The 20,287-nt window shown below is 34.7% G+C and overlaps 1 protein-coding gene across 2 annotated transcripts; it reads left to right on the plus strand.

Annotated features, from left to right (window-relative positions):
• Positions 1–4,454: 4,454 nt before the first annotated feature.
• LOC113421680 (E-selectin) lies at positions 4,455–19,941 on the plus strand. Of its 2 annotated transcripts, XM_087960958.1 has the most exons (15): positions 4,456–4,567; positions 5,470–5,565; positions 7,057–7,443; positions 8,134–8,241; positions 8,354–8,539; positions 9,441–9,626; positions 9,727–9,912; positions 10,300–10,485; positions 12,338–12,523; positions 13,275–13,460; positions 13,561–13,746; positions 14,403–14,513; positions 15,305–15,326; positions 15,431–15,486; positions 19,566–19,941. In XM_087960958.1, exons 2-14 carry the CDS (start codon positions 5,529–5,531, stop codon positions 15,480–15,482), a joined length of 2,019 nt encoding a protein of 672 aa, XP_087817084.1. In that variant the 5' UTR covers positions 4,456–4,567; positions 5,470–5,528; the 3' UTR covers positions 15,483–15,486; positions 19,566–19,941. The 2 variants fall into 2 exon arrangements, 1 of the variants encoding a protein (XP_087817084.1); XR_015748737.1 differs by lacking the exon at positions 15,305–15,326 and having other exon boundaries at positions 4,455–4,567; positions 14,403–14,536.
• Positions 19,942–20,287: the final 346 nt, after the last annotated feature.

Here is a 20,287-nt window from a genome sequence, read left to right on the forward strand (position 1 = left end):
TTTATTTCCAACTCTTTTCCTCTTTCTTTCCAGAGTTCTTTGTTCTCGATGATAATTAAAGATGGCCCCTTCTATGATTTGCTCCACCTCCTCTTCTGTCCTTGGTCTTTGTTGTTCATATTCTGCAATGGCGTTTTCAATGAATTTTCAAGAAAAGCCCAGCGTTTCACCTCATTCATGTAATATTTCTTTTGTGTTTCTAAGCTCCATTTTTAACGCCAGAAGAGATATTGCCATTTTACAGCTTTCTAATTAGCAATTTAATCCAAATAGTGTCTTTAAAGTTAATTTCCAACAGTCAGCTTTTATTTTCTTCCTCAGGTTTTAATCCTCAACTAATCCAATGCCAAATCCATATCAGAATCAACAATTAATCCAAGGGCAGAATCTTCCTGTTTCTTTCTTTGTTTCAATGTTTCAATTTTTCAAAGTTGTTTTATTGTATCAATTTTCCTTACAATTTTAAGAAACAGAGTCTTTTGAAAGAAAAACAAGTTAGATTTAACTCAGATGGCACTCTTTGTTATGACAAATCTACACCCCCTCTTTTCTTTTTTCTTCCCAATTATTCAGAGCTTTTTAAACCACAATCTTCCAAATAAAGGTCAAATGCAATTGATATTAGATTTTCTCTTTAACAATCTATAGTTCAGCTTTATTAGTGCCTATATAGAATCAAAATATACTTATCCAAATTGATTAGATTCCCCAGCTTCCCCAGCGTCTACCTTTCTCGGTTCAAAGCCCTGACGCTGTCAAAAGCAATTCACACCTTTCTCTCTCTCTCTTTCTATTCTCCGCTTTAAGTCCTTTCTTGAAAATTCTTTGAAATGTTAATCCTGGGAGCACCTTCCATTTAATTGTATCGTCCTGTTCCTCCTGCTGTTCGCTTCTTTCTCTCTCTCCTGCACAAACTTATTCCAGTCTAATCTTCCCCTTCAGGGTGGCCATTTTAGACCACCGCTTCAGGCATCTTCGAGAAGGAACAATTGCCAAGCCGGGGAGGGGATTTGGGACTCCCCTCTACCCAGCTGATGGTCTCCCCTTCCTCCGCCTCCCCTCCAAGGTGGCTTCTGCCCCAAATCTGCTTGATCAGGGCTCTCCGACACCAAAGCACAGACCAAAGCTGCGTACAGTCATGGTCAGCGGTCTGTCTTCGGGGAAGCTCAAAACCAGCTAGATGGTAGTTTTTGCAGTATAAAATAATTAAATAATATTTATTGTACTGTAAGATCTCTACACTTGAAAAGGGATAGCAAGACAAAAATGTTTTCCTGCATATGATGCAAAGATGAAATTTTAAAAAAGTTTTGGAGTAATAACATTTTTAGGGTATGCTAAAAATATTGCAACAAAATGTATTACAAAAACTATTTTTCTTTGTATCTGGGGTGGGACTTCAAATAGTGGTGAGCTACATGACTATTAGCAAACAGAAGCTGACAGTTCCCCACCTCTGTTTCTGACTACCAAATGAGAATTTCTTCCATAAAGAGTTTATGTCTATTAACTGAAGGGGAAATTTTAGAAGAAATTTGGAAAAAAGCAAGCATGGTCAATTCTGAAATACAACCTTTGAAGAAAAAAGTAGTAAAACCTAGAAGCAAGGGAGGAAGATTTAGGGAGATTCTATACATATCATACCAAGAAAAAGGCCAAAAGCCTTATTAATAAGCACACACAACAGATATCCTCAAATTATTGTAAACGTCAAATCTGCGCCAATCTGATCCCTTAGGAAAGAAAAACCCTCAACTCCATTTGGATGAAGTGATAGGGTATTTTTACTAAAGGACACTGGTTACAGCAAAGTTAGACTAGAACTAAGTTTCCTGTATGAAAATATACAAAAAGTTTAGAATAGAATAGAATAACAAAGTGGGAAGGGACCTTGGATGTCTTCTAGTCCAACCCCCTGCCTAGGCAGGAAACCCTACACCACTTCAGACAAATGGTTATCCAATACCTTTTTAAAAACTTCCAGTGTTGGAGCATCCACAACTTCTGGAGTTGTTCCACTGATTAATTGTTCTGTCAGGAAATTTCTCCTTAGTTCTAAGTTTCTTCTCTCCTTGATTAGTTTCCACCCATTGCTTCTTGACCTGCCCTCAGGTGCTTTGGAGAATAGCTTGACTCCCTCTTCTTTGTGGAAGTCCCTGAGATATTGGAACCCTGCTATCAGGTCTCCCCTAGTCCTTCTTTTCATTAGGCGAGCCAAGCCCAGTTCCTGCAACCGTTCTTCATATGTTTTAGCCTTCAGGCCCCTAATCATCTTGGTTGCTCTTCTCTGCACTCTTTCTAGAGTCTCAACATCTTTTTTATATCATGGCAACCAAAACTGAATGCAGTATTCCAAGTGTGGCCTTACCAAGGCATTATAAAGCGGTATTAATACTTCATGTGATCTTGCTTCTATCCCCTTTTTTATGCAGCCTAGAACTGTGTTGGCTTTTTTGGCAGTTCCTGCATGCTGCTGGCTCATATTTAAATGGTTATCCACTAGGACTCTGAGTTCCCTCTCACAGTTAGTACTATTGAGCAAGGTACCACATATACTGTACCTGTGCATTAGATTTTTCTTGCCTAAATGTAGAACCTTACTTTTTCACCATTGAATTCATTTTGTTAGATAGCGCCCAATGTTCAAGTCTGTCAAGATCCTTCTGTATCTTAAGCCTATCTTCTGGAATGTTGGCTATTACTTATCCCAGCCCTCCCCCCATGACCACTCCATCTTCAGCCAGTGAAGATCCACCTAGGTGTTTTGAGAATGCTGACATGTTTGAGGTAATCCACATTCTTTTCTCCGGGTGCATGGCCTTGAGTGCTGGCACAAACTGGTTCCAAGTTGCTCTTTGTCAAATTGTCATTCCCCCCTTCCTAATTCCCATCACATACCAATACATGTTTATTGCCCATTTGTTCCCCCCATGCTCCCTCCCTCCTAGCCTGACAGTAAAATTCTCCTATGAGTGGCCTGAAAATCCTTACAAATTTCATTTCCAATGTGATCAACTACAAGTTTTGCAATATTATTTGCAATAGTTATTAAGGTTAATGCATTTGTGGGGAGACAAGGTGAATTGTATCTTTCATTTAAATCAGGGGTAGTCAACCTTTTTATACCTACCGCCCACTTTTGTATCTCTGTTAGTAGTAAAATTTTCTCTAACCGCCCACCGGTTCCACAGTAATGGTGATTTATAACCCCTACCGCCCACCATGAAAGCTGGAACGCCCACTAGTGGGCGGTAGGGACCAGGTTGACTACCACTGAGTTAAATCATAAAAATATTCTTCTGTTGAGCCATGGCTAGCCTTAGAATGGGAAATCCTTGATCCTGCACATGTGGAGGCAATAGATCCCAACTGGGCCTGGAGTCACAAGGCAATCATGATGGGAGCAGGAACCAAGGTAAGGGACTAGGATCAGTGACAGACAAGTTCAGATATACACACAGCTACTGCTACGCTATTGTACTCAAGGAACGAATGTGGGTCTGTTGCAGCAGATCCTGTTTCCAAATCAGGACACAAGACCACGAAGGGTAGGAGAATACAGGTTTATTTGCGCAAAAGGTTCAGAGCATTAGCATGGCAAATTCTGAACCCCCGGCTATTCCTGAGGGGTTACTTTTATGCAGCTCCCAGTCTCAGCTTTTCCCAGGGCGTACTACAATAGGGGGAAGTAAGTCTAATTAGCCATTTTGCACAATTCAGCATATAAATACTTGTCTTACACCATCTGTTATTTTCCATACCCACCTTTGCCACCCTTGCCATTTAGCTGTTTACATGGAACATATCTAATTCTTAGACTTAGATTCAGCAATTTTCTGGTTTTCACAATATTATATTAAGCAACTTCTATAATATTTGCGATATAAGCTAAGAAACTTCTGCTAATTATAAGAATACTTTTCTGGTAACTTTCCATTCTGCTTCAGGTCAGGCCCTATTTCTCAAACCTAACCTATCTTACAGGGTTTTATGAAGTTAAAATTAAGAGGAGGAAGGGTATTTTTACTGCCATAAGTTGCTAGATAAAAGGAAGGATGGATGGATGGATGGACAATCAAAGAATTTTTCCACCTCCATAATTAAATAGAAAAAAATATTAAAAAATAAATCCTTGAAATGAATCCAATTCCAAGAATAGCTCCATCAACAAAAGAATTTGAGCACATCATTTTTAAAAATGGGAATTAATTAAAACAAACATTTGTGTCCAGGAATTGCAATCAGATATTCACGAGGACAAATGCTTTCAAACGGGAAAGGCAGGGAGGTGGTCTTAGTGCTTTAACATCATGAATATTCCAAGGAGGCTTTTTTCCTACCTAGGGAAATTCTCGTTTTCTTCTGGTAATATCCTGTTGGGTGTGTCATGGGATTTCCAAAGCAGCTGGAGTCTTCTATATAAGGCAGTGAGCTGAGCAATAGGCCAACAATCAACAAGTGAAAGCTGCAGAGTGTCAATTTAAAGCTCGAGTTTGCAGAAGACAACAAGACAACTATTCTGTTCATCTAACTAGAACTAAGATTTCACATTCCACAGTTGCTATTGGTAAGTAAAAAAAAATAAAAAATTGAAAGCTTTTTTTAAATTTTTCAAAGGATGCCAAAGGGAAAGTTGAATAGAAAAAGGACACGTGAGTAATAACAACATTCATTCCATCTTAAAACTGCAATTTGCTAAATTTCTTTTAGAAAATACATTTATAATGCAGGATCAAAGAATAAAAGTATTATTTATATTATTAAATATATATTACTTTTCACATTAATCTGCCCTTTAAAATTAAATTATAAATTCAACAGAGAACTAATGCCAATCTGAATTTTCTTAAACATATATATATAAGTCTAACGTACAGAATGTAAGTCTCACTTCATGAAATTCATACTTTATATTCTTATGGCATGTCCAGAAAGTAATTTTCTCCTAATGATTGAATTGCAATTCTCAGAATTCCCAGCCAGCATAGCTAATTGCCCTTTAATATAACAAAATGCCAATCGCTGGGAATTGTCATTTCAATTCATTTGGAAGGCAGATTAAACGCTGGGGAAGGAATAAGCTATTTTAACTCCATACTTTAAAAAGTATGCATGCAGAATGTTTTCACCAGTTCAACGCCTTTCTAGCTCCAGTTTGTATTTACAGCATTCAAATGTTTTAAATAGATTCAGACTAGCTCTCTTGAAAACGTGTAATCCTGTAATCTCATTGACCAATCTGTTGCTGATAACTGGGAGAGGAAAATGAGAGGGAAAAAGAACTTTGTGTGTCAGAAGGCTGATTAAATGCTACTTTTGTTTGGATTTCAAGTTTAATATAAAACTGCATGTGAATTGTATGTTTTTATTTACACACACATACACACACATACAAACACACTTGAGAAAACCCATTACTTCTTTTATCAATTTAGAACAACCTATTATTTTAATTGTTTTTTAATCCAGACACTGCAGAACTATCAACAGGAACAAAGCTAGAGGATTTAAAGATTGTTTCTGCTGTGATGAATACCTTTCACTTTCTCTCCATTCTTTGCTATGGTAAGTGAGTATTTCAAATCTTAGGAGCCTTTCTGACTGAGTGGAAGCAACATTTCTTACTGTAGGTTTCTTTTCACTGAAATAGGAATCTTATTTTATACTTTTTAAAAATTACACTAATAATACAAAGTAGAAAAATATTTTGGCTAAAAACAGACAGCAAACTAATGTCAAAAATACAGGATATTTCCTATATTTTATGTTTGTGTGAGGGTGAATGATATCAAAAATTTACCAAGATCTGCTTAATGATGTTCTCTCATAGTGGTTTCCAAACTGTCTGAAGGAGAAAGTTATCACCAGATTCATTTTTCTCTTTTTTATTATTCTCAAAACTCAGACTATCGTTTTTGTCTGTTTCCTCTTTCTATCTTTTCTAGATCACTTGTTATATTTCATCCACTTTCTTTTCATTCTGTTTTCTTAATCAAGTCATTTGTTTCCATTAAAAACATGCTTTAGGTTCCATTCCATATTAGAAGTCCAGTCTAGGCATATGGCTGGTTGTTTTGTGCTCTCTTCCTCTTCCATCCAATTCATAGTTATCTCCCATCTGTTTTTTAAACCAAAATCATTCCTCTTCCCATAGCTATCCTCCCTACCTTTATTTCTGTCTTCTTTTAGCATGAACTACATTTCTGGTCTCTAGGGCTTAGTTCAGATAGCTAAATTCTAACAGCACAGTATAAAAAAGATGTTGAGACTCTAGAAAAGTGCAAGAAGAGCAACCAGGATAATTAGGGGACTGGAGACTAAAACATTTATTTTATTTTATTTTATTTTATTTTTTTTACTTTATTTTACTTTATTTTATTTTACTTTACTTTACTTTACTTTACTTTACTTTATTTTGTCAAGCGATTATAACAGGTATAAGTATAAACATAGTTATGAATACATGATTATAAGATAACAGGTGAGGTATAACAAGTATAAGTATAAACATAGTTATGAATACATGAAATGGATACAGATAAGAAAAAAGAAGAAACAATAGGACAGGGACGGTAGGCACGTTGGTGCGTTTATGCAGGGCCCCTAATATATGAACAACGTATAAAGAATAAGATATGAAGAACGGTAACAGGAACTGAGTTTGGCTAGTCTATGAAGAGAAGGACCAGGGGAGACATGATAGCAGTGTTCCAATATTTGAGGAGCTGCCACAGAGAGGAAGGGATCAAGCTATTTTTCAAAGCACCTATAGGCCAGACAAGGAATAACTGAACAAGGAGAGATTTAACCTGGAAATAAGGAGAATTTTCTGACAGTGAGAACCATCAACCAGTGGAACAGCTTGCCTTTGGAGGGGCTTCATCACTTGTGGGAGCTTCATCACTTGAGACTTTCAAGAAGAGATTGGTCTGCCATTTGTCAGAAATGGTGTAGTGTCTACTGCTTGGGCGGAGGGTTGGACTAGATGACCTACAAGATCCCTTCCAACTCTGTTAATCTGTTAAAACAACCATTTGTTATTCTGTCTTGTTTTAGGACTTTTATTATTTAAGGTTAGCAATGGTTGGACATACCATGCATCAGAGGAAAATATGAATTACACCAAAGCAGAGAAATGGTGTAAAACCCATTTCACAAACCTGGTTGCTATTCAGAATAAAGAGGAAATTCACTACTTAAATGCAACATTTCCTAGAAATTCAAAATATTACTGGATTGGTATCCGAAAAATTGAGAATGAATGGAGATGGATTGGAACAAACAAGCAACTGACAGAAGAAGCTAAAAACTGGGCTGACGGTGAACCAAACAATGGAAAAACGAATGAGGACTGTGTCGAGATCTATATAAAACGAACAAAAGATTCAGGAAAGTGGAATGATGAACCATGTTATAAAACTAAAAGAGCTTTGTGCTATAATGGTATGGATTGATATCACTCTAATTACTGTTTATACTGTTTTTAGTAGGAAAACTACATATTTATTTTTAGGATTGTTGTAAACATTGAAAAATAAGGGGTTAGATTCAGATTGAATCATTCCTGATGTAAAATTGTAAATCAATTATATGTCTCAATGGGACATCTGGTAAGAATATATTTGGAGTAATTTCATTGTATAGATTTTGCTTCTAATATTCCAAAGAGCTATACTAAAAAAATGTTCAACGTCAGATGTAATAATTGTTGCTGGCTATAAATGGAAGTCCAATCAAATTAACATTGGATGTATCTTGTGAAGTGCAAAGATATGGGGTTATTATGGGGAAGTCATATGAAAGAAATTTTGGAAACAGTTTTGCATGAAAGCAAGAATTTGGAAAAATCTATGTAATATATGGAAATAGTTGTTCCTGTTTTTTTTTCCATTATGGAAATTTTTTTCCACTGAAATTTGTACAATACAGCAGACAGCTTTTAAAAAGAAAAAAAGAAACAGCACCAAAAGGACAAAAAGCCCAAAAGGGGAAAATGAACCTCCAAGATAGAAACATAGTTTTTTTCCTCTTTTCTTCTTAAAGGGAAATACCTTATTGTACTATTGTGTTATAATAGCCATAATATCATTACTGTAACGTTTTCACAATATAATCTGCTTAATTGTCTTGCAGCTTCTTGTACTCCAAATTCCTGCAGTGGTCGTGGGGAATGTATTGAGACAATTAACAATTACACCTGCCAGTGCAACAAAGGGTTCTATGGACGTGACTGTGAACATGGTATGATTAATTAGTCATTTAGTTAGTTCAAACTCATTGTGGATTTCCCATTCTGTCCATTTGTTCCACTTTGGAACAAATGCCTTATCCAAACTCTTCTGTTCTCTTGTAGTAATTTCTTGCAATCAACTGGAAGACCCAGATCAAGGTATCTTTATGTGCAAACATCCAATACAGGATTTTGGCTTTAATTCTTCTTGTGATGTTCAATGCAAGGAAGGTTACAAACCAACTGAGATGGAATCAATAACATGTACAGATTCTGGAAAATGGTCTGCACCATCTCCATTCTGTAAAGGTATGTACATTTGACTGCTGAAACCAAATGAAAACCAAAGAGAATTGTCTAAGTCTGTGTTGTAGAATTAGAAGCATTTTATTCAGCTGTCAAAACATTTTTGCGCTACCTTCAGTTAAAATCATGACTGTGTCTCAAGATACTCTGAACAATTCTTTAAGTCACCAAAGGTGGATTTTATTTTACCAATACACTAAGGTTTTATGCATACAAATGCATTCTAAGCTGAAACTTTGTTTTTTCGTTAGTTATTTCAGGTAGTTAGTTATTTCTGTTGGTTAGATTGGAAAGATTATCACATTAAATAAACACAGGAATGTAATAATATGAATTGCATTCTATTCTACATTCTATTATCTGTCACTTATTACAGTCCCCGACTTATGACCACAATTCACCCTAAAATTTCTGTTGCTGAAAAAGACAAATGTGAAGTGAGTTTTGCCCTATTTTACAACCTTTGTTGCCACAGTGAATCACTGCAGTTATTAAGTTAATAACAGTTATTAAGTTAATAACACAGCTGTTAAGTGGATCTGCCTTCCCTACTGACATTGCTTATCAGAAGGGGGCAAAAGGTGACCACATGCCTCCCAGGATATTGCAACTATCAGAAATACATGCCATTTGCCAAGCATCCAAATTCTGATCACGTGAGCATGGGAATGCTGCAAAGGTTGTGAAAAGCAGTCATAAGTCACTTTTTTCAGCGCTGTTGTAACTTTGAACAGTCACTGATAAATGACTGTAAGTCGAGGATTGTATAATATTTGTTATTGTGGAACACAAATTTTGTAAGTATTCTGATGACGAATTCACAGCTTTAGTTTGTGTTCAACCAATAAGGATTTGGTTGACCAAGGAAGTTGCCTAACCTAATGGAGTACAATTCTGTCTTTAGTTGTGGAATGTCATGCACTACAGAAGCCTGCACATGGTTTATTCAACTGCTCCAACCCTTCTGGAAATTATGCCTGGAATTCATCTTGCAATTTTTCTTGCAAAGAAGGTTTCGTTTTGAAAGGCCCCAGTATACTCCAGTGTGGTGCATCTGGGGAATGGGATGGACAGGAGCCTACATGCGAAGGTGAAGGTCTTACCTTATTGCCTTACTGTTGCTGTATTTCTATGTTCTGTTCTTTGACCATATATGAGATGACTTATGGAATGACCTGCCTCTATTTCAGTGGTGAAATGTCAAGCAGTACGTCAGTCAGAAGGAAGCCTTATGAATTGTTCCCATAATGCTACAGAACTGAAGTATAAATCAACCTGTGATTTTGCTTGTGCAAAGGGTTACACTTTAAGAGGATCACCCCAGATTCAGTGCTTATCAGATGGACACTGGAGTCAGCCAATTCCTGTTTGTGAAGGTAAGGGACAGAGATTGGACGATCCAGTAATATATTTTGGTTACTGGTGCTACATGCATGCCAGGGTTCGTTTTTATACTTATTGTAGTGACGGGGTTTACTAGAATTGTATGAAATAAGCATCTCTATGATGTAGAAATATTATATTTTTCTAATTTCTAGTACTTTCTAGTACTTTGAAGCATAATTACATCAAAGTCAATTAACCTCCTTTCCCATTTATACAATATTAACCTCCCAACTCATCATTTTTACACATAATTGCCATATAGTAAAAAAATGACCAAAATGACAATAAAAAGTCATCTTATATGAAAATACTGTATGAAAATATAACACTCCATATTTTTTCAGTCTAAGTGATAATTCAAATCCTGTCATTTACAGCCATGCATTGCCCTGAACTAAAGCCTTCGGCTCATGGCTCCATGAGCTGCTCTGGTCCTTCTGGAAACTCTGCCTGGAATTCAACCTGCAAGTTTGCATGTGAAGAAGGATTCAAACTGAATGGATCCAGTGAACTCCAATGTGATGATTCTGGACACTGGGATGCATCACAGCCAGAATGTGAAGGTACCTTCTTATCTTAGTTCTTAGTATTGTTTTCCTACGGGATATATTTTTTAATGTAGTGAATTGGCCCATTTATCATCAAAATAAATTGTTGTTGTGTGAGACTCCAAAACAAAATGGCTGCTGAAGAATAAGGGCCTTTCTTTCTCTTTATTTTATTTATTTATTTATTTTGTCAAGCAATTATAAGATAACAGGTATAAGTATAAACATAGCTATGAATACATGAAATGGATACATATCAGAAAAATAAAAAGAAACAATTTCTTACTCATGATCTGCTGTGTTTGCTGCCAGAGCTGGTTCTTCGGCAATCTTGCCCCCTGGATTTGAAAGGGAGCGTTTAGGAATGGCCCAAGATAGTTTTTGGATGGCTGTGGACCCACCCAGAAGGGGAAATCTTGAAGATTGTAGTTCCTCATGGGAGTAGCTGAAAAATAAATGGTCTTTTTTACATCTCTTCCTACCAATAGAATTTTATCATAAGCATTCCTATAATTTTTAAGTTCACTTTTTGAACTTTTGTTTTTGTTATTATCTTTAAATTGTTATTATCTTCTGTTATTATCTTTAATTGGTTGGCTGAATGCTGATTTATATCAACCCCAGCTGGATTTTTTTTGGTTTTTTTCTTTGATTTATTGGACTGCTTTTTTCAATTTCGCTTTCATTGACTTTGGATTTGTGTTTAATTAACCTGCAAAAACTTTTTGGATCAAAATAGTCAGAAAATATCTTCTCTGTCTTTTTTCCTTCCTCCCTGCTTTGAGCAACAATATATTGGATTACAGAGAGGAGGAGGAGGCTGACACCCAAGGGGGAAAACAGAGTCTGTCTAGCAATATGCAGTTTTTTAGTTGATTTTATTCCTAAAAGGTTGGATGAATTTATAAAGTCTGGGCAAAACATTTTTTTAAAAACAGACATTAAATATTTTAAACCTACAAGAAGAACTTGTTTTCAAAGTAGCAGATTCATTGGGAAGAAATACAGACACAGAAATAACACAGATAGTGGAGAACATGGAGAAGAAATGTGATTTCCCAGCTGTATCCTGGCCAAGAAGAAATATAGACTCAGAATAGAGCCAACTCCATAAACCTTATGAAAGTGTAACACTGTGCTTTTATATAATAGCAGAAAACTTCTGGGTGGATAAGTGGCAAATGTTTTTTTAAGGGTTTTGAAAGAGAGTGGGAAATGGACTTAATACATCTGATTGAGGAACAATTGTATTTGATTTTTTGGGGCAAGATAGATTTAGTTTGGAGACTGGGTTTATTATATTCAATCAATCAGCAATTGATAAGAGATGGTATAAAGAAACGCATATGTATATTTGATTTGGGACCAATTAGGGTTTATATTTGGGATAATTTGGGATTGAAGCCATGATACATTTTTTACGATTTGATTACAATAATAGTTTGTTAACAGAGGGTTTTGGAATTTCAATCTTGTCTATCTCTTGTTATTGTTCTTAATTTATATTACATTTATTCTTCTATGTGTTTGTTATTATTGCTTTTTCTGTTAACTATTTTGTTATTTATAGATGACAGGCTAACAACTTGTTAGTAGATTTGGTAGTTTAATAGTTTAAAATTATTTTGGCCTGTTTCACAAGGGGTGGGAAACTAACATTACTGAATTATATTAATCAGCATTCATTTAGGGAGGATGTTATGTCTATATGTGTTAGTCTTCTTTTTTCTTTTCAATGTTTTTTGTTGGGATTTTTAATTCTCTTGTCCTTTTTTGAATATTTTGGTATTTTGTATTTTAATTTTCTTTGAATAATTTTTTTTCACACAAAAAAGTAAATTGTTGTATATGCTATGTTTATTTCCAGCAATAAAATGTGTAGCAGTGCAGCCTCCTGAAATGGGAATTGCCAAACATTCTTCCAATGACACAAATCCAAGTTTCAAGTCAGTCTATGAATTTAGCTGTATGAAGGGTTACACGTTGAAAGGATCGTCCCACATTCATTGTTCATCAAATGGTGAATGGTCTGATCCAGTTCCTAAATGTGAAGGTAAACTTTAAAAGCAATGAGACATTGTGTTTGTCACCTCCATACATTTGCTGAAATTAGGAAATACCTTATCAAACTCTACATTATCAAGCAGCTTTCTATAATTTATTAGATTCAGGGTGAGTCTATAAACAATGCATGCATACGGAAAAGGTTTATAAAGAATCAGAACCTTTGAATTTTGTACCCATTTTTAAGAAAGAAAGTGCAAATTAATTATAGAAAATAGTACTTCAACAGTTATATTTTCAGCATGGAAATAGGCATCTTACACTTTAAACTAGGCTAGTCCCTTTGACTCCAATGATAGAACATCCCTTAGATTACTATGAATTTCAATGCACTGCCAAAAAAGGGGAGTGAAATTTAAGACATTTTTATTGGGAATTTATCCCAAAATCTAAAACAGCAATGGAAATCTTGTTGAAATATAATTTGTATGTGCTGTAGTAAACACAAATGCATTTTATGCCACCCTGAAGGGTCTCTAGCCCTTCAACTCATAATCTTTTTTTGAGGAAATAATAAAGTCTTATTTAGCAAATAATTTTCCTAGGGTATCCAGCAAAATTATGGAAATTGGTGCTAGATTTTGAAACAGAAAATAAATAATTGGGAGGAGAGATCGAGAGTTTAAAGGGAACCTCAGTACTATGATAAAAAATTCACAGCTTTCATTTGTGTTCAACCAATAAGGATTTGGTTGACCAAGGAAGTTGCCTAACCTAATGGAGTACAATTCTGTCTTTAGTTGTGGAATGTCATGCACTACAGAAGCCTGCACATGGTTTATTCAACTGCTCCAACCCTTCTGGAAATTATGCCTGGAATTCATCTTGCAATTTTTCTTGCAAAGAAGGTTTCGTTTTGAAAGGCCCCAGTATACTCCAGTGTGGTGCATCTGGGGAATGGGATGGACAGGAGCCTACATGCGAAGGTGAAGGTCTTACCTTATTGCCTTACTGTTGCTGTATTTCTATGTTCTGTTCTTTGACCATATATGAGATGACTTACGGAATGACCTGCCTCTATTTCAGTGGTGGAATGTCAAGCAGTACCTCAATCAGAAGGAAGCCTTATGAATTGTTCCCATAATGCTACAGAACTGAAGTATAAATCAACCTGTGATTTTGCTTGTGCAAAGGGTTACACTTTAAGAGGATCACCCCAGATTCAGTGCTCATCGGATGGACACTGGAGTCAGCCAATTCCTGTTTGTGAAGGTAAGGGACAGAGATTGGACTATCCAGTAATATATTTTGGTTACTGGTGCTACATGCATGCCAGGATTCGTTTTCATACTTATTGTAGTGACAGGGGTTTTACTAGAATTGTATGAAATAAGCATCTTTATGATGAGGAAATATTATATTTGTAATTTCTAGTACTTTGAGGCAGGGCTATATCAAATTCATAGAATCATAGCAATAGTGGGAGAATTCAGGAATTTAAATGCATGAATTTGGGGGCTTAAGCATCTGAAAATTCTAAGATAGCCATTTTGCTTTGTAAATCCTAAATGCAAATAGCAACTCAAAGCTCCAGTTTTTCATAACAGTTACTCTGGTTTGGCCTCCAAGAGCACACCAAGGTTGCTGATGGACTACCATTTTTGCACTCATGCTCCAAGGGAAGATATATGAATTTTGAAAAATCATCCTAATACAATAAATAGGAGCTAATTACTAGAATAATATATAGTAATTTTTTCTTTTGTTCAATCATGTCTAATTCTCAGATAATTCTTGAGCAAATCCCTGCAATTTTCTTGGCAAGGTTTTTCAGAAGTGGGTTGCCACTGCTGTCTAGAACAATAGATTCAAAGCCAGTAAAACAGATTTTTATACTTTTCTAATTTATTCCAATTTTCAAATATTAGATTCTCCAGCCCTTGGGAAATTCTTAGCAATTGGTACATCAGTCACTGGGCTTTCTGTCCTATCAGTGGTATCATTCATTATCTGGGTCCAAAAGCGTCTTCAAGGAAAAAGTAAGACATTTTCATAATTTATTGTTTTAAAGTAATACCCAATTTTTTATATACAGTAACTGCAGTGCTGTGTAGAAGTAGCCAAATTACAAGGTAGATTTCTTAGTCTAATCTACTTCACAAAGTTGTAGATAAAATAGGAAGCAGGACTATTAGGTATGTTGAGTATTTGTGTGTACGTGGATAAAAATGAGATAAAATTTTTGTCTGAATGCACTTAAATAGCAAAAAAAGTGTATTAAAATGTAATGTGTCTGTTTTAAACAGATTTAGATAATATATGAAAGAAAAATTGAAATTTTTTGACTCTTGCTGCAGTCCTCTGAAATTGAAATTGTACATTCAGACAAAATTTCTACTGGAATCAATGGGAGATTTCTTCAAATTGGAAGGTTTGAATTTGCCTTCATGACAGCTGTAGTCCCAGTAATTTTTCCTGGGCGGATATTATCCGTTTTTTAAAGAAATTTCTATACTAAATATAAATTAAATTAGTAACTGAAGTACATTTAACTCTATGAACAAGTGTTGTGGGAATGGACTTTCACAGATAACAGATGAGAGCAAGGTTAACTTAAAAAGCAACTTATAAGAATGCTTTTGATACATATAGAATCATAGAATCATAGAATGATTTATGTTCTATGTATGTATATAAGATGATTCTTTACAGAATGAAGATAATTCAGATATGTTTATATTAGCAATTGCTAAAAGATGGGATATCTTACTTACTTTACTAATTTTCTTTTTTTCTTTCCTTCTATTTCTCTATTGCCCTTCTCTTGCAGAAAAATCATTCACTTTTACAAGGTATGTTCCTTCTCCAGATTCTTGAAGAATCTAATGCAATTTTTGGCTGTTATTATATTGTTTTGGAGCACAGTAACTTACATTATTTTTCCTGTGCTTTTTAGCAGTGTCTCAAGCCTTGATTCAGAAGGCAGTTTCCAAGCTCAAATCGTTTAATCAAGTAAGTTGTACAGAAAGCTATTGTTTATTGCTTTTAATGGTACATAGAATGGTGGATGGCTGGAGGCCAAGAGCATAGTTCAGCAGTAGTGTGATACTCTATACTAGTATGAAAATAGCTAGGTGAACATGCTAACATTTCTAATAAGGAATATTAGGTAGTAGGACTGAAAAAATGGACTTTCCCTGAGGCCTGGAGAAATACTGATTGCCAAATTAAACCATATGTATTTTATGCTAAATCACATGTTTCGGTAAAAAAACGAACATCTTTTTAAAAATAACGCTTGAAGTTTTTCATGGCTGGATACTGATTTATGAAAAAATTATATATTTTTCCCGTCAAGTGACAAAGTTGACTAAGAAAATATTACAGTATTTAAGACATATGTAAGATTTAAGTCTTGAATCCTTAGAAAATGATCTGGGGTTTTCAATGTTCCATGGGATAAAATTTTTCCATCTTCATCCAGGAAGGACCATACTAAAGTGGGAAACAATTGGCTAATCTATTCCATACATAATGCTTTTTAAAATGGATTTGTATACTTTTAGATTTGATTTAACCTTACAACAACTTTTTCAGGAGTGCAGGTCGTCCTTTCTTAGTGAGCACAATTGGGACAGCAACTTTGTTGCTTATGTGATGCGATCATTAAGCAAAACATCAAGTAAACGTGACAGACTTACAACACCATTTCCCATTTGGTTAAGTGAGTCACCACAGATCATTAAGGAGATATCACATGGCTACAACTTCTGATTTTCCTGCCAAATTTTCCTTATATATTATTGCCATACATTCAATTTTCCCAAACTTTCATTATAATATTTTCTTTTTTTTTAAGTCAAGTTTTTTATTTTATATTACTTATACATGTCAATGCGTGAACAGTGTGATACCTCGGTATCATATATTTAGTACAGATACATAATGTTGTAACTCATAGTTATTACATTTCATTCTCATTGTTTCATGTTAATTAAACATATCTGATACTACCGCCATTCAATTTCTAGACCTCCCTCTTGTTATTGCATGGATCTTGTTATATTAAAATATGTATATTGTTGTTCCTCTCTTATTTCTATTTCTATTCTTTCTTATTTTTCCCATTGGTTCATTTAAGCATACATAACATTTCTTTTCACCATTATTTATTATCCCTTATCTTGTATTTGATATTTTAAAAATTACTCATTTTTCCACCATGCTTTCAATATCCCAAATATCCAACACTACTAATCAATCCAAATATTAACAGTATTCAATCGATCTCGGGTTTCCATCTCCAACTGCCCACAGTTCTTAAAAGTTTGAAATTCAAAATACATTTTAACACACTGTTAATATTAATAATACAATTAAATTCCCTAATCCTAAACTTCCACCTTCTACCCTTAATTTATTTTTAAATAAAGTAAATTCTATTTTTCTATTAATATATATACTACTGTTTTCCCTATTTATATTTTCTACTTTTCCATTTTGCTAATGTATTTTATCGCTATCCATCGTCTCTTGGTCTCTTTGGAGTTCCATCATCTGTCCACTTTTTAATCATTTTTTTCTTTCTCTCTCTTGGAAACTTATAGTTTTTTAATAATATTTTTATTCCTTTCGAGTTGCCCTTTATTTCTTTTTTGCTGCATCTTTTGAACATCCGTCCATAAATCATTCTTTTTTTAAAAAGATATTTTTGGTTTTTTTTCCTCTGGACTTTCCAATTTTTGAAGAGATTTTCCTCCTCCACCCTCTATTCTGTTATAAGCTTTTAAAATATTATCTAGATTTCAACTTATCAGTCCTTTCCCTCCATTATCTTTATTTTCTTGCATCTCACTTTGATTTTTTTCCCCTTCCACTGCTTCTTCTAATTTCTGATCTATTTCCCAAATATCTTATTCCTCTTCCTCCCACACCCATTTGTTGCAGGCCTTCTATACTCAGTTCTTTATCTTTAGGCACTCCCCTTGTCTCCTTATTGTTCTTATAGTTTCATGCATATCTTTACTCATCAAAATTATTTCTTCATATTCCTCTATTATCACCTGGTAATCCATTTTATTACAATTCAGTAAAAATTACTCAATATACCTCTATAATTGCAATGACTCAATATTTAAACACTCCCACCAATCCAGTTATTAGTAATCATTTCTCATAGTTATGTCTCCAAATCTTTTTTCCTAGTTTATAATTTTAAAAATTCTTTAGTATTTTATAATCTTTTAGTTTTCCAATTGTTTGTCTTCCCAATTGTCCAAATGTTAAAGTCATATTGAATTTTCCTTCTTTTCTCTCTTCTTCTATCCCTTTCTTCTTTGACCTCATTTGATGTTCTATCAGATAATATTAATAGTCCAAATCCAAATTAATCCACTGTGTTTTCTCCAATCTTTCAAGTCCTCAGTCCAATTATCAGTTTTTATAGTATTTAATTATTAACAATTTAGTTCGTCTTTAAATCTTCAAAAAGGAAGTGAAACTCACTCTGTAGTTCAGAATATCCAAATTGCCTTCTGAGATAAAGTCAAGGTCAGACCTCTTTCCCAGCTTTGTTTACTTTTTTCTATTATGTGTATTGGACATTTCACACTTTCATCAGAGGATTTGGTGCTGTAGTTCCCTTCTTCTTCCAGTAGATGACATCCTTCCAAGTTCCAGCAGTTCCAGCATTAAACAGTATATCAAAAACAGCTAATTTCCCAATAAATTCCAGGGGTTTAGAAGTTACAAATATAAAAGACAGTTCCTCCCAAGGATCACTTTTCAAGTTATTCAGCTATTTTCCAGGTTTTCTATATTTAAAAGCTTCCTTTAAGCATTCTTTCACCTCTTAAAATAGCATTGGTTTTTAAGTGGATAGTTCCAGCATTTCAAAAGTTCTAGGTCGCTGCTGTTTTTTAAAAATAGTTGTGAACCTTTCTTTCCCTGGATATTCTTTTGGGGTTAAAATTTGAACAAAGCTCACCCAGTTCACACACTATTCACCAAAGTCCGCTCCTGTACAGTGCTTGTGGTCGTCATCTCTCCCAGATTTTGTGGCAGCCATTTTAGACTGTCTCTTCTGCTTGCCATGGCATTAGAGGGGAAAAGGCCCAGGAGATTGCACAGAGCACCCCTCCTTAGCTACAAGGCAGCTTTGGCTTCTATCAGAGCCCACAAATAGGGAGAAAACCAGTATAGGAATAGAGGTGACCATTCTCTATGCCTGGTATCGCTGGGAGGCTCCACCCTCTTCTCATTATAATATTTCCATTGTTCCTTTGTGTTCCTTTTAATGTTTGGATTTTTAGGGGAAGTGTATACATTAAAATTACACAAAAGTGAGGTGTAATAGCAAAATGCTTAGCATAAAACATAACATAAGAACATCATCATTCTTCATAAATTTACATTTAAATTTTATGTGTTTTTATTTGTTGTTAAAATTAATAAAACTTTTATAAAAAAAAAATAGCAAAATGCTTAGGAATCCCTGCTCTGGAGGAAAGGATAAATAATAGCGAATTTATTAATCATTCCAATAATCTGCCTAATATTGCAGAGTTCTTAGGCAGATTTCAAACTGAACTAAAATATTAAAAACAGTGGGAGGGATAAAATAATAAAATATTTTAATAAGTAGGGCAGGAAAAGATACAATAAAAATATTAGCAGAATCCTGGTCAACTAATAAAATTGTCTGAGTGTAATATAACATCATAATAACTTGTGGTACAGATTCATATGTGTTTAGTCATACAGAAGGTTTTTTTCTTTTTTCTTTAGAAAGAAACGTTCAGAAGCAGATGCTTTAAATAGTGAGGTTGGAAATTGACCTAAAGTGAGATCAAAAATTGTCTGCAGCTAAGAATAACTTGACATTATTATGTCAAATAATATTGTGTCATATAGCCACAGAAATATTTGGATTTAAAAATTACAAGTTTCGCTGGAGTTTAATTTTTAAAAACAGTAAATACAATATTGTTATAGTCATAGGATTTTGATCTAGTCTCACAAATATTTGGAATATCTAAGGAAGGAAGTTGAAAGGAGGCACATCCAAAACCATTATATTTTGTTATTTTCAGGTAGTAAATGTGGACGACTCTGAAATGATATCCAGCCACTCATGGACTAAGATAAGTCGCCTTTGGAGAAGTCTTTCCACCATGGATAATGGGAGGTTCCTTGAGGACAATGACTTGAGAAGAAACATCCTGTCCTACCACAACAATCCTGTTCCAATGCTGGCAACATATCAAGGAAGAATAGAAGCCATCCAAGCAGCATGGCATATGTTCCAGCCTTGTGCACAGTCCACCTTCTGTCCTTGATATTTTGAGCTCTGATAGCTCCCTTCCATTTCTGCAAATCTAGAACAAAGATATTGGCAATTTATGCTTCTTTATAAATGATACTTTTGACATATTGAAAATGGTTAAAGGTGGAAGTATCATTTTCATGTAGAATTGCACATTTTGTCTTTTGTGGCCATGTTTCAAGAAGAGACCTCACAATTCTTAGTCATCAGGGAGTATTTAAGTATCGTGGTACATTTATCTACAATACCTCTAGGGAACAGTTCAGTTTCAACATAGAAAAGGGAGATGATTGGCTCTGCCAAAGCTAAACTTGCAGAAATGTACCTACATATAGTCCTCAAATGTCAATAGTGTGTCTTGAAATGAATCAAGTTTTTTTAAATGTTTCATCCCTATGGGATTCAGTACTGTATTATCTAAATTATGAATAGTATTTATTTCTTGGATAATTGTGTGCAATTTTGTGTAAATCAAAGATGACTAAATCT

Source organism: Notechis scutatus, chromosome 3 (genome assembly GCF_049901735.1).
Source record: "Notechis scutatus isolate UNSWTSFEM ecotype Mainland chromosome 3, rNotScu1.2, whole genome shotgun sequence".
NCBI lineage: Eukaryota > Metazoa > Chordata > Lepidosauria > Squamata > Elapidae > Notechis > Notechis scutatus.